Genomic DNA, 15,439 nt, shown 5'->3' on the forward strand with positions numbered 1-15,439 from the left:
TTTACCTTTGGTGAAAACCACAAGTGAGTCAATGGCGAGGATTTATCATTGAGTTGGAGGTCGATAAGTCGAGAACTAGAAGAGGTTTAAAGACATGAAGCATCATTGAATGAAAATTCGTTCAATCCGAATCTTCAGATGTATACAATGGCTTTCTACATTTTTCAGTAATAAAACAAAACCTTCATTTCCTGTTATATTGAAGTGTATCATCAAACATATCGACAACAAATTTATAGTAAACATAAAAGAAACTTTACTTTTCAACAGTGAAATTAATTAAATTTACACTTCAATGGTAAATATTGGTAATATGCTTCACTTCTTCAAATGAAAAAAAAATCGTTAAAACAATACCAAACGTTTACATTTTCAACTAAAAAGCTTAAGTTTTTATTGTTATTGTGCTTCATCTATTCCTAAGAATTAAATGCTTGATTAAATCGACTTCTTGTAATAAAAATAAAATTTATTTCTTTAAAACTAAGTATATATTTTTAGAGTCATTTGAATGTTAAAATTCATCTAGAAATATCTGGTAGTTATTTAAAATATTCATTTAACTCTCTATCAATATTTCTCGGTGTTCAATTATTCTCAATGATAATTTATAAAACCATCATCCACATCGATATTGTTTCTAATATTATTTTCTGGGTTACCATTAAAAATGATTTAGTATATATTTAAAATTCGTTCAAGGTTTAATCCTGTTATTTCCATTTGTAATTTACTATTTTAAATATTTCATTATATTTTTTTATTACATAACAAATTTTTCTGTAATGTATCTTGAAGACTTGATAATTTGTAATAAAATCTAATTAAAAAATCATATTGAATCAAATTCGACTGAATGAAAAAATTACTTCATCTTCTTGACAAGTAAATGTGTTCTTATCATTCTCCGCAATCCAATCATATCTAATTGATCTTTTATCAAATTTATTTATCCATTAAGCAATCAAAAAAAAAAGTGCAAAACAATTTGTTTTTAAATTTACTAACTTTAGTCGAGAATTCATTCTAACAACTAATCGTAGATGTCCTTATCAAATTGAAGGTGACCTCGTTATCTAGCTATATTTAGAGATATGTCATCTAGATTTCGTCCAATAAAAGATCTTTGACAACGATGTAACTCATACAATTCCTAGCAATTTAATTTATAAAGATTATTATATACTTAAGAACATCAAACTTTAATAAACAATCTCAGATGAAAGTAATAAAAAAACTACAGGAGGTCAAAAATAACCACCGAGAAATTAATTGGTTCAAAGGACTCAAGCCTGTTGAATATGTTGAAAGATCGAAGCTCCTTGCGGTATATAACGGTGTTTTTATTTATTCTACACATATAGTGTAAGTGAACTTTCTTTCAATATCTTTCTCCATTGAATATTTAAATAATTTTTTGAATTAATGTATATCAATTTGTATAAGTGATATTCAATTACTATTTTAATAAGAATATTATGTATTATTCAATCTAATTTTATCTCTCACATATTATCAACTCTATTGAAAATTTTACGAAGGCTTTTAAGGTACTTTTACGATCAATCTTTATAACGTATTTATAATTCATACCGTTTTAGACAATTTAATTCATGTAGCGGATAATTTAATAGACAAGAAAATTTTATTAACAATTGATAAAAATATTTTTAATTTTAAAATTATTATTTTTAATTGCTTGATTAGAGATGACTTTTGTTTTGGGATGAAATTTTTTTTCTCCATCCCCCTTTTCTGTTGAATATAACTGTGATAGATGTGCCTAATTCTGACGCAGCGACACATTAAGGGATACACATGCCAATGTGGTTTTCGATTGACATAAAATCGATGTATAATCTATTAATATATTTGAAGCAGAGTATTGGCTGATTTCTCACCAATTTTGGTCCTTGAGATTTCGTATGTACGTCCTTGAAGTGATGACGTACAAACGATTACAGCAAATGAATCATCAGAACATGAATTATCATAAGGATGATTATTATAATATTATTATACTTGAAGATAAGAAATGAATATTGAATGGGAGTATGTGAGAAGTCTATTTGTAGTGGATAATAAAATGAACAAAAATGGGAAATATTAATGAAGAAAGATGTGGAGATGAATTGAACTCTTGAGGATTGGTGAGTAATTATATTGACACGGAAGATTGAGTGTGACTATGGTGTATCCATTGGTAGATCTGAACGTCGACGGGTGTACGGGCGAAAAATCGTCGGGACTACTCGATGCGGAGCTAACTGTACATAAGTTTGGCTGTGCACGGGCTAAATGTCGGACGGAAGAGAGGGGTGCGGGAAGTATTCTGCCGAGTGGCAGCATGTAGGAGGTGGTCGTGTGGTTGAGGGGTGTCGGGGGAGGGAGAGTAAACGAAATGGTAGGAGTCGGCGGGGTGAATCGCGGGCGTCCAGGCAGAGGGGCCAAGAGTAGAATATCAGCGGAGAGGAGAGGAAAGTGAGAGAGGGGCCACGGCGTGTTTGGGGAGGCCCATGCACGAGAGAAATAGTGGGGTAAAGAATTGGCGAGGACCAGGGACAGAGGGGTGTCAGGCTGGAACAACTGGTGGGGCTGTCGCCCCTTATGTCCCGTTGCTAGTCCTCCCTCCTTATTGCTCCTCGTGCGCCCTCCGCCAAGCACGCTCCCCTCTGCGTCAGGCGCTCTCACTCTTTCTTCCTCTTTTTTTCTCGTGTGCTCTCGCTCACTCTCCGGTGGTTCCTATGAATTTTGCGACACTCAATAAAAAGTGGTTCCACGAGGTTAACATTTCGGTAACTATACCTCGCCTACCCGACGTCGCACACGCACTCACTCGCTCACCCGCTTATCCGCTTGGTGTTCACTCTTTTTTCACACACGTATACATCACGCGCACGCACACACCGTACCCGAAAAAAGTGCATGGGAGAGGCGCAGCAAACCGAACCGCGCGCGAATCAAGTGCTTTGGCCAGTCGCGTTCCCAATCACTCTACGACTAGGTAGTCTCGGTGTCCAAAAGCTGCTGGTGTCATCTCTTCATCCACGATCCTCCCTCGAGTTCACCAACCACCGCGCTACTCACGTTTTACCCAAGTCGCACAAGTTATACGAGTAGTCAGTGATTTATCAATCGATATCATCTATCGAATTTGTTTTTTGTTAGTTTTATTAAAATAATATTCAAATATTACGGACTTGGTGTTGGTGGAGAACAACGTGGTGTTTGAGATTGATCATCAATTGTTGAGGAAAAAAAAAAATACCAAGTTATCAAGAGAGGAAGCCACGCGTATGCACGATTTTATCGTCGAGACGAGTAGGAGGCGGCGAACAAACGGCATACCGAAGGAAGAGAGATTAAACACGAGGACTCTAGTTGCTTCGGTGACCGGTGGTGATTTGAGTGAGAACACAAGACTGAAAGAGAGTTTATGTGACGAGACTGTGACGTTATTGACTAGACGATAAATAGATAATTCAATAATAAATCAAGTGTATAATAAGAATAAAAAGACGTCAATAGCATAGAAATATTATAAATATAAAACACCTCGTTATTTGGATTATTACTATAGTCTTAGTGTGCAATTGCAGCACATAACATTTTCATTGCCATGGACGCAAACTTAAACGCAAGTGGTCTAATACTACACGATATCCTCACGAGCCACAAGACAGCCTAGACAAAGTTGAAGAGACGAACGCAGCAGAGGAAAGAGTTGTGAAGAAATTAAGAGCGAGAAAGAGTGTGAAGGAGAGGAGGCGGCGGCGGTGGTGGTGGAGAAGAAGAAGCCTCAACTGCAGACATAGACAAGTCCAACATCGTGTGTCACACAGAGAGTCGTCATATTTGTCGACTTAGCACCACGCAAGGACACCGCAGGAAGCACACACTTCACTTTGCGTCGACGATCAAGGTACGTCCGCAGCTGATGAGCGATAGAGTATACGGTGGTGGCCTTCGGACGTCCGTGTCCGTCGCATTTATTCGTCAGTGCCATGAGAGAAAGAGCGGAAAAGAGATAGAAGAAAGTTTGCAACGTGTTAGTACGTATATACATAATGTATCGTTCAGTTAGTATGTATACTTGCTGCTATTGAGTTTAAAACCGGCGCGATGAGAGAATAGGGTACAGCAGGAGAGGCCCGCGTGCATGAACGATCCCGCAATGCGAGTCTCACTCTACGGGCCCCTTCTTCCTGAGCTTTGCGCGTGTGCGTTATGTCTGGCATAGCCTTTCCGCGGCTGTCTCGATCGCTGCTCTCTGTTTCGGCCTTCTCTATTCACTCGGTCGCGCGCGTGTGAACGGCTTTCTGTGTTAGTAGTGTGTCGAGACGGCGGCGGCTAGACAAGCGCTAGACGAGGATAATGCCAGATACGCTTGGCGTACTTTGCCAACATGCCCGACCATGATGATGTAATCACCATCGTCTCAATCCTTTATCGTTAGACGGCGGTGTAAATATAGCGATTATAACTATAGTGATGCTTTGTTTATTGCCATTATTACCTTCTTCATTTACAACTATTTATATTATTCATCATCATCAACGTCATCAGGCTTTGTTTCCCTCTAGATTAGCAATTATTTAAGATGCTTAATAAAAATATTTTTTATCGTACAAATAGTCTATTTTATTCGTGAAGTAGAAAGAGTATATACATTTGTCTAGGTCACGATTTGTCGGCTAAATTAAATGAAAGTTGATGACAAGTAATGTGAGTATTTAAAAATTACATTTGCAAGGGATTAGAAAAGAGAGGTGTCGGAAATAAAAGATAGAACAATCGTGTTATCTTCCGTCGAATAACTTGAGCACTATCTCTTTACTGTCGCTCCAGTGAAGCGCTTGTACAAATAACTCGAGCGATTATCCATTGCAATCATTTTATCTCTCTCACGTATGCTCTTACTTTCTCTCTTTTCTCATCCTTCACTTTATTTTTTTCATCTTCCCATTTTACATTGCGAACGTAGTCATGCTGCAGCGTGAAAACATGCTACATAGTATTAAAAATAGAGATTTGTGCCAGGAGAATTTATGCGAGACGCAAAATAAAAATAGTTCCAATGCCCTCGGGCTATTGCGCATACATGTGCTGTCTTCCTTTTTTCACTTTTGCAAATGTCTCTCTGTTAGTTCTCTCTTGAAAGTCAAGCTAAAGCTATCGAGATCGTAGCTAAGAATCCACGCGGGAAGTTTGTATTATTTTGGAGAGGGGATAGCCCCACAGAATCATGGTATGCAAAATAAATCCTTGAGCATGAGTTTCATGCGGAATATTTAAAAAGACTACGTTCAATAGACACTACTTTAATTGTCCATTGTGTAATATTTAATTCATTTCTATTAGTCTATAAAATTTTGCAAACATTTACCTTTTTATTATCATTTAATGTAATTCATGATAAACTCATTTATTAATTATTTTACCTCTGACTCTCTATGTCTCTTGAGTAATAAATTATCTAACATTAATTTAAATTTCAATGAAAAACAAACAGATTCGATCTAAATGAGTGTAATTATTAATGTCCTTTTTAGGAAGACAAAAAAATATTTGAAAGAATTAAATTTTGTTAGAGTAAAAAATGAAATATTTAATGTTTCTTATTCACAATTATTATTTTGACAAGTACAAGAAGAATTTTGTCTGAGTGTATATAGGACATCAGTCTATCTATTGACACTCGACTTTTACGTAAGTTTGTTGTATCAAGTGGTGGAAAAATTTGTATTCGGTTGACTGCAGCTCATACACAAAAGACAATTTTATTAATACCATGTCCTTTAAATGTATATATACACATCAAATATACAGATAAAAATGTAGGTTCTTTCTTTTTTTTGCATTTTTATCTAAAAAAAAAAAATTTTTTCATTGGTTTATTATGAATTAAAATAGTCTGGACAATACTATAATCGTATTAACAATTCAAAAAGATTAATCTAACATTTTATCAGTCATTTTATTTCACAATTATCACGGTTTTTAATTTTGAATAAAATATTTACTCGTGAGAGCTGGAAATAATTTGCTTAAAAATAAATGGATTCGTTGTTCAAACTTTTCTGTTAACATTTAGGTCAGGTTACTATGTTTTAAACAGCACTATTTCATTCAATAATTTTACGATTCTAGATTCTTAGAAGTGCCTAGAAATAAAATATAATATATTTGATTAGATTAAGACGCTTAGTAACTAGATTACGTGACGGTGTTATCTCTGAAATTAGATTCCAGTCAGTGAACATGTACGAATATTATTAAATGAATAATTATCATGATATCAGCATTCATGATGAGCTTGCTAATCAATTTGTATTACCATATTATTAAAAAAAACTCCTGACCTTTGTATAATAACGTTCGATTAATACTCATCAGTAAAGATCGATACACTAATGATTAATTATTGTGGTACTTATTTAAAACTTGCATTTTTCGTCAATCAATCGTTTTTAGCTGACTGTCAAAACTCACGTCAATTTTCTATGAAAGTCAATTCAGCAAATCCACCATCAATTTATGATAAGAATGACTAAGTTTTTAGGAGAATTTATTTAGCATTTAGTTGTCTCTTTTGGGGCATTTGTTCTACTAACGACATTTACTTCCGAATTCTTCGAAAGACACGCATATCCTGCGAGTCAGGGGTTCAAGGAGCGGTTGAGAAAAGAGACGTGCAAAGGTTAAGAAAAGAGGAACGATAAAATGAAGACAAGCAAGATGTATGTTAAGCTGAATGACCTCAATCGTTCTCTTTGAATTTCAATCTCTTTTTTTTTTTTTTATTCTTTTTCTTTCTTTTCAAATACACTTTTCTTCGATGTCGATCATTCATTAAACATTACTGTGACTAATAAAACGTAGATTTGAAGTGTATAAAAATATTTTTACAACCAAAAAGTCGTTATCTTTCGAGGGAGTGGTTTTTTATTTCATTCGAGTCAAAAGACTTATTCGATAAATCATCATTGTCGTAGCTGATTCCAACTTGTGTTCGAGTATCAGCTGTATCGCTAAAAAATCGTGAAATTTATAATAGTTATCACAAGTCAAGTATCTACAGAATATTTATGCAAACGGACATACGGTTCTTTTTGGTGATTCTTTGTCTCATGTACATATGCAACATATGTGTATACACTATTATAATTTTAAGTATACTGTAGACTGCCTTTCACTGTGTAAGTACATAGACAGGCAGCTGGGCGAAGAGAAAAAGAAGCGACAAACCCGATGCGAAGTTCGAATGGTAGTCAAAGTAGAAGGAGAAGATGCAAGACGAAAGTGCATGAGAATCTCCGTGACGCAACTACTTATACGACATGCTCAGATCCGGCTGCAACGTCTGGCTTCTCATCTGTTTAACCAATTAAAAATATAACGCTGACCTATTTTCATTATTTTTAAATTGGGGATGAAAATACTAACGAATCATTGCTGACTATAATAATCCACTATCAAAATCTCGGTCACAAAAAGTATTATTTCTTATTAATTCGAAAAATCGATTTTGTAGATGTGTTATATCCTAATTTAAACGAGTTTCTCGAGTTATTTTTTACATATTTAAATTTTTATTCCGTTGAGATAAAAAAAAATTCCAACAAATTAATTGGAGAAAATTGTTGAAATTATTTATTTCCTCTTCAAGAGTAGATGAAATATAAAAACATCGTGATATGTTGAAGAAATCTTCTCTCTTCAAGCACTCTATGAAGTATGCTTTGTGTGGGATTATCAGAAAATTTATTTCTGTTAAAACAATTATCAGTTATGGAAGAATCGATAGAGATGGAATTTTTAAACTTTCTATAAAGTGTTTATGTAAATTCTAGTCAGAGTAGATAAAGTTTTTTTTTTTAATGTACGTAAATCTGCAGCTTAAAAAATACATCGTTACATTACTTTATTGAGAATAAATTAGTTGACAGTAACTTTTTTATTGGAATTTTCAATTCACAAACTTTAGCACATCTACTGAGAAAAAAATATGAGTTTTTTATAATTATATTTATTCGAAGAAAAATATCCATTTAATGTTTAATCATTACCACTTTTCTTTTTATTTCTGTTGTTATTATTATTGCTTCATCAATATGACAAAACTTTTCTGAATCAAAAACACTACATTGTTTTCATTCAAAACATTCAACAAAATAATTCCTTTGCTGAGGAATTTTCTTCTATAAGACATTTTTTTTCCACGTATTGTTTGACGTAATGATAGTTTCATTCAGAAACTATGTTTCACAATGAATAAATGTATCTCTGAACTAAACAATAAATATTTATTGATAAAAAAAATAAAATAAATGTATCAATAGTTGAGTTGGCTGATGAATTTTCTCGGTTGGATGTCTGACTATGCAAGCTAGTAGAGAAAACTCAAGTAGTCGTTAGAGTTATCTAGGCAGACAGTGAAAGGCATTAGATCTAGGCTGACTGTATCAAGTGGAAATCTACTGGCAATCTGTAGCGGTTTTCCGTCTGATGGAAATAAGCATTGACGATTTTTCAGGCTTAAAAAAACACCAGGAGCTCAAATAAAATTGTCCCGGCCGTAACAAAAGAATGCGTTGACTCGTGTACTCTGTTCCTCGACGAGACTCATATTTTTTTCGCCGTCGTTTAGTACGCTTATGATGATGAAAAGAATAGTCGCTTGTTGTTCAAACGGTTGGCGGGTTAGCCTGTAGAGTTCAACGACCGCCAAATGTTTTCGAATATAAGTTGGGTGGGGAAGTACATGAATGCAAGAGTGAGAGGAAACGAGGGAAAGGGTGCAACGGAGAATGAGACCAAGTATACAAGAGGGGTACTGGTCTGATGCAGTCCATGTTCTTTCTCTCCTGCTCTTTCTTTTACGCACTTGGGCTTGCTTCATTTTTTTCTCTTTCTTCAGTACATCCTACTCTCTTGCACTGCCAAAAATTGCGTGTGCTCAGTGCATTTTAACGTATAATGTTACCAAGCGATATTAAGGCGCGAGCAGACCCTGGAAGATCGAATATTATTATTTTTTTTTTTATTATGAAGCCTATAGCTCTAATTTGTGGACTTTTCTTAGCAGGTGTGCATGGCTAATAAGTCATTTAAAGGGTAGGGGACTGATGTAACTTTAATGACGATTGGATAAACTTTGTTGTCAGGCATCTTTTTAAATTGATCCAAAAAAATTTTTACATTTTTTTTTAAAACTATTTTAATTTTATGAATTTCATACGAGTTTTTATTATCTATATAATGAGTGAATTCAATTTATATCATCGTGTAATATAACTTATTTGAAATATTTCATTTATTTTTCTCTTTATGTCATGCGAAAATTAAAATAACATATTAAAATAACAACGACGTAACATAATACATAAAATAAATATTAATCTAACTAAAAAATATCCGTATTCTCTTCTTGAATGTTTTCATACTATTTTTCTCATCTTTTTGATAAACTTGTATTATATTGTTACTTTGATTTTAATAGTAAATCTGTTAATTAGTTAAATTAATAATTAATATTTTTCATCAAGCAAAAATAACAAAGAGCATTGAGTTATGTATTTAATTAATATTTTAATTTATTCTTTCATACTTGTGCTACGAAATCACGTTGTTAATCATTGAATAATTTTTATTGATAGATTCATTGCGTTCAAATAATTTTTTTTTTTTTAGTGAAAGCGAATTCTCATCTATTATTGGGCATTTAATTGTACTCAATCAATTTATCTAATTCGATAGATTTTTTTATTCATCACCTACACCTCTAAAAAACGAATTTTTTCACATTTTAACTCATCAGTCATTCATCAACTATAAATGCAATCAATCAGTTAGAAAAAAATTTTATTTTCCCCGATTGATTTTATTCCATGTAATAATTAAAATTAATTTGCCAATTTTACGCGATCAATATCTATTTCACTTTCAAACTTTTTGTTTAAACATCGGAAAAAGTGATATTCAAAGCGTGAGAACTAATAAAAAAAAAAAAGTGTATATAAAAGAGTAAAAACTAGCAATTGCATCGTGTCCAGTATTTGATTTTGAAATAGTCACCCTCTTCTGCTCTCGTTATTTCTACCGACCGGTGTGAATGAGCCGCGGTGCAGGTGCGAGTGATTCACGCGAGGCAGAAAATCCCTGGCACGGTTCTCTCCCTTTTGCATTCTCAGTGGTGGTTAGCCTTGAACTCGAAGAGCGACGCCCGCTGCTCCACATCAAGCGCGGTCGTCGCCATATAAAGGGGTCCTCTATTTGAACCTAGAAAATCATTTCGTTCCACTTCTCTCACTTAGGCCCTATTATTTTCAGCCTTATAAAAATGAATTAAAATTATCTGTCATGTTATAATTAACAAATAAATCATATCCACCATACAACACATTATTTTTTATTTATACATCCAGGAGTACACTTGAAAAATATCAAGTAACTTTCGAAAGACGAAACTCAAGTCTTTAACGCTTTCATGTGTGCAGTTTTTTTTTCGCTATTATTGAGTGTGTATATATATATATATATATATACATGCAACAATATTCCGCTGTATTCGTCTTCAAGGCCAATGACTCACCGGACGTCTCATGCGACATAGAAAACATCCTAATTGTGTTTGACAGTGAGACGCATTTCGTCGAAATAGAGACGACTCGTCACGCATTCTATGTGTACAGCAATGATCAAGGGAGTGTCTGAGGGTATGTTTCATGGTCAAGGTCTGAATTCTAGACAGTGTGATATTCGAAATGGCGAATACAAGAGAACTTTTAGCTTAATCGAATACTGATGTAACCTATTGCTGTAATATATAACTAACGAGCCAATTAAACAATTAATTGATGATCAAGATGATGAAGATCCCGAAAAGTTATTATTATCACCATCATCATGTACCTTTATTACTATTGTTGTTTTTGATGTTATTATCATTATGTCTATAAAAATAAGGTTCAAAGTACTTGATACGTGGGTATATCGTCCACCTCCTGGAGAATCCAATCAATAAATATTACAATGGAAGCCGAGCACAAGTGGGGGAATATAGCAGGGCGCAAAAGGAAGAAAGATGTATCTAACGTCTACTGAGACACCGTCCTCCAGCAGCGTAGTTTTACCCCTCTCAGTTTCATCTTTCCTTTTCTTTCATTCTCTTATCCTTCTGTCAGAGTTACTATCGTCACTTCTCACTCTTTCTTCCGCTTCTCTCGTCTTCCGCCTCCTCTCATCCCTCAGGCAACCAACTTTCTCTTGCTCGCGCCGCTTGTATTTTACTTTTCTAGTAGCGAATTAAAACCGCGTTCATGCGCAGCCCGCGGAACGGCGTAATGATTTTTTGAGGGGCGAATCGAGTGGGGTCACGATGGCAGAACGTTGCCCGAAAGAGAGGGGTAAGAGGCAGGGAGGTTATGAAGAGAGTGAGAGAGTACTCAAGCAAGAACAGTAAAGTTTGGCTACAGCTGAGTTGTTGAAAGAGAAGGAGAGGGAGATGAATAGACGAGAAGAAAAGCTCTACAGTAGTAAGAAGAGAACCAAGAAGGTATGAAAGGTCCAGATCTGTCTCATTAGATCACAGTCCACCTTTTTTATACATCATGATCTAAATTCGCGAGCAGTTGAAGAAAGTTAAGCATTTGTTTCTGGAGAACCAGACATTTAAGTCTGCATATACCTGAGAATAAATCACTGCTTGAAAGAATGCCAAAAAAGCTGTAATATTCGTGTGTTGGAATCTTTTGAATTCTGACTCCATTTTTAATTAGAAGTCGTTAGCTTTGCGCATTTTCATCTCGCGAAACGGGTGGGGCATAGAGAGTAAAATGAAGAGAAAAAAAAAAAGGATGGAACCGATGCTACCACAGGCTATATCTCCCCTCCAGTCTAGTCTCATCTTGAGACTCCCCTCGTACTCTAACTCAACTTTCTATCTCTTCCTTTCCTGCTTTCTTTCTCTCTCTGCGTACGCACTATTTTTTAGTCCACACTTATTACGACAGATGTCTCATGAGCCGATAAAGAATAAAGCTGTGGACCCGGTGTTAGTCCTAACTCGGTTCTCCAACTCGTAACGGACGTGGTATAACCCTTCCACTAGTTCTTTTTCTAAACTACGGTACATACTCTTTCAATTACTTTCATTGGATTTTTTTTTTCTCTATCAACTCGAGCGAGTATTTCTTTTTCTGTAAAAGATAGCTTTTTTATCGTAATTCTATTCCTTTATATTCTTTCTTTTCTTTTGGTACCTCAGCCTGCGGCGTAAATGTAAACTTCCCTTTATTACATCAGCCCTCAGTGGAACTCAATTCAGTACATCAAATTATACATTACATATAAATGGAGAAAATTTTAAAAGTATAAATTATCTTGATAATTGGAGGAAACCTAGGACCTATTAGGCAACAAAATTGTCTCCGTGTACACATTATCAGTGTATTAATTAAGCGCCATTTTTTTCACTCATTTAAATTTCATAGAGAACTCTGCGCTAAAAAAAAATACTTGGAGATAATTAATAAAAGACAGTAAGACGATTTAACTTCATCACATGTGTAGCGAGATAAAAAAATGAGAGCGACTATTAGGAGGGAGGAGTAGTGAACACGGCCGCAGTATTCACAGTAGCACACGCGAGCGAATCCGTCAGGTGCTTCTACCACTATATGTATAACATCAGTATTAATTCGTACATACGAGAACATTTAGGGCGGCCGATCTATTAGACTTGATATTTTTATATTATTATAAACACGTACGTATCTAATTGACGATCAAGTATTCATCTTTTTACCATCAGTAATAATATCAGCCGTCGTTATATACGCCGACCGCGTGCTACACACGTCGACGAGTGAGTTTACACACTTTTTTTTTATCTCTCTCATTCAAGTTTATTCTTTCTTTTTGCTCAAGTCTGCATTCACTTCGATCTCGCATGCTCTTTCTCTCGGCGCGCGCTTGTCATTTTCATCTTTCGGCGTTGAGTCGCGTAATTTCGGTCATTTTCGGGTGGTTCCGGGGGATCCTCGAGGCTCAGCGGGAAGTCCGTCGTTTCGATTGTGACGTTTAAGGGGTTAGTTCGTCCGGTGTAACGGGTGAGGCATGGGTGGTTGCGCGAGCAGGATTCCAACTGCTGGTTAGCCACGCGGCGTATTAGTTTGCCTCTCAGCTGAATCAACGTATTTTATCCAATTATCGGCTTCGTCATTATTTATTACATACTTTTTTGTAGATGTCAACGTTCAATTGCAAGTGAGGTGTATACATTTATGTAGATAGTTTTCGTCAAATACTTTTTGTTCTTCATGCAAATAAAATGTTTCTACAAAGTCACTTGGTTTTCATCAACACCCAAGTCAGATAACTATTGGCGCGAAATCGAACTCCTGGCGAAAACGTGCTTTGAAAGCGCACATATATAATCAGTTTGATATGCTTAAATCCTTTCAATTGACTTAATTAAAAACAACTTGTTATAAGTCTTTGTTTATATACAAGTGATTCTGAGATTCCTGAACGTAAAATTACTTTCTTCGTTATGCTTTCAGTAATGCATTGTCACGAATTAAACGTTTACTAATTCGTGTTAAGCTGTGAAAAGTGAGAAGGTTGACTTGAAGAGGTATAGTGGCATTGGATATTGATGAACGAATAGGAGAGCTTATGAGACAATCCTTTGTTCTGATTATTTACTTTGCGTGATAATGATAAGTGATAGATCATAAACCGATGCCAGGATGATGTATTTTTTATTAACTGACATTTCAAAACATCACAGTGAAGTGAAAGTGCCTTCGTAGTTAACTTCTTATATCGATGCACAAGTATTTAAGGTATTGTATCTAATCTCTGTTTCACCACAATCTAGTATTGCTTGAGGATACAATTGAATCAATCAGACTATTTTTTTTTTTTAATCTTTTTCATTCAATTATATAATAGTGATTTCAATTGAAAAACTTGTAGAAAAATAACTTGTTATTTTGATTGAAATAATGAAATTTATTTTTATTTGAGATTAGATGTAAAAGTTTTAATATCGTTTATATGTGTGATGTAGATGTAATCTTTTAAAAATATTATTATTTTGTAAAGGCACATATTTAACTAAAGACTTTTTTTTTCAAAATGATACATGATAATTCATGCGCAATAATATTGATAAAAATTTATTATCATTGTAATTAAAAGACTAAAAAAAATGTCATTAATATGTAGTACAGGCAGCAGCATCTAAATTGACGAGAAGGTTCAACAGTAAATTTGTTTCCAGATTTTTTTTTTATCATTTCGCCGAGATAATAGTTATCAGTAGACATTTTGTACTTGCAGTTCTATAAGTAACCGGCCATTTAATCGTATTTTCTGGCTCGGCGCCAGAATGACGACCTAATTTTTTTTTCTAGTCGTATAAAAAAAAATCTTGCAATTTTTTGCCGCAATAAAACTATTTACTGACACAGCGAATTGTACGATTTATTGTTGACGTAAATCATCGGCTTGTATTATAATTTTTTTTTCTTTGAATTCAAAGAACGTCATAAATAGAATCTCCATTCTTACATTATATTTATTGTTTATATTTATATTCTCATTTCTTTTCTTTTCCTATGCTTACAGGTGAATAAACATAACGATGGTAGATACGCAACATTTTTGTCTGCGATGGAATAATTACCAGAGCAGTATAACGTCCGCGTTTGAGAATCTTCGGGATGATGAGGACTTTGTAGATGTCACGTTAGCCTGCGATGGAAAGAGTCTCAAAGCGCACCGCGTTGTACTCTCTGCATGCAGTCCATACTTCCGTGAACTTCTTAAGGTTAGTGATGACAACAATAACACAATCAACACTTTTTCATTGAGGAAGGAAAAAAACAAAACAACAACACGACATTCAATTTTTTTAATATTCATCACTTTGTGAAGAGACTCTTTGATGAGAGTTTATGATTAATTATTATTGTTTTTAATTACATATATTAAATTGTCTATACTTTGTTTATTTAGTTATTTATGTTGATACTTTGCAGAGCACACCGTGCAAACATCCGGTGATAGTACTTCAAGATGTAGCGTTTAGTGATTTACACGCTTTAGTAGAGTTCATTTATCATGGAGAAGTAAACGTTCATCAACGATCTCTCAGTAGTTTCTTAAAAACTGCTGAAGTTTTAAGGGTGTCTGGGCTTACGCAACAAACAGATTCAAATGAACGAGATGAGGTAAGTTTTTTTTGTCTATTTTTTTGTTAGAACTTTTTTCTCTACCCGCCTTAACTTTTTATATACAAAGTAAGTAATTTTTATTACACACTACTAATTTCTTAAATCCAACAGAATTGAGCTAATGATAATTGATAAGCTTTTCTTTCTTATTTGTCATAATTCCAAGATAAAATTTTGATCCTCTCGGTTATCTA

The 15,439-nt window shown here is 34.5% G+C and overlaps 1 protein-coding gene and 1 long non-coding RNA gene across 17 annotated transcripts in view; one reads left to right on the forward strand and one right to left on the reverse strand.

The window, feature by feature from the left end:
• LOC118073861 (uncharacterized) overlaps positions 1 to 15,439 on the reverse strand; it is a 178,713-nt gene that overhangs the window by 58,129 nt on the left and 105,145 nt on the right. The window lies entirely within an intron of this gene.
• Positions 2,791 to 15,439, forward strand: part of br (broad-complex core protein) — a 42,974-nt gene continuing 30,325 nt past the window's right edge. For 4 of the 15 annotated variants that reach the window (XM_035094608.1, XM_035094610.1, XM_035094604.1 and 1 more), the window contains exons 1-3: positions 2,795 to 3,922; positions 14,638 to 14,839; positions 15,051 to 15,242. In XM_035094608.1, the coding sequence (XP_034950499.1) occupies positions 14,654 to 14,839; positions 15,051 to 15,242 (378 nt within the window). In that variant the 5' untranslated portion in view covers positions 2,795 to 3,922; positions 14,638 to 14,653. The other 11 variants (XM_035094603.1, XM_035094609.1, XM_035094602.1 and 8 more) reach the window with 9 other exon arrangements.

Source organism: Chelonus insularis, unplaced genomic scaffold (genome assembly GCF_013357705.1).
Source record: "Chelonus insularis isolate UGA/USDA-ARS -01 unplaced genomic scaffold, ASM1335770v1 scaffold_714_pilon, whole genome shotgun sequence".
Taxonomy (NCBI): Eukaryota; Metazoa; Arthropoda; class Insecta; order Hymenoptera; family Braconidae; genus Chelonus; species Chelonus insularis.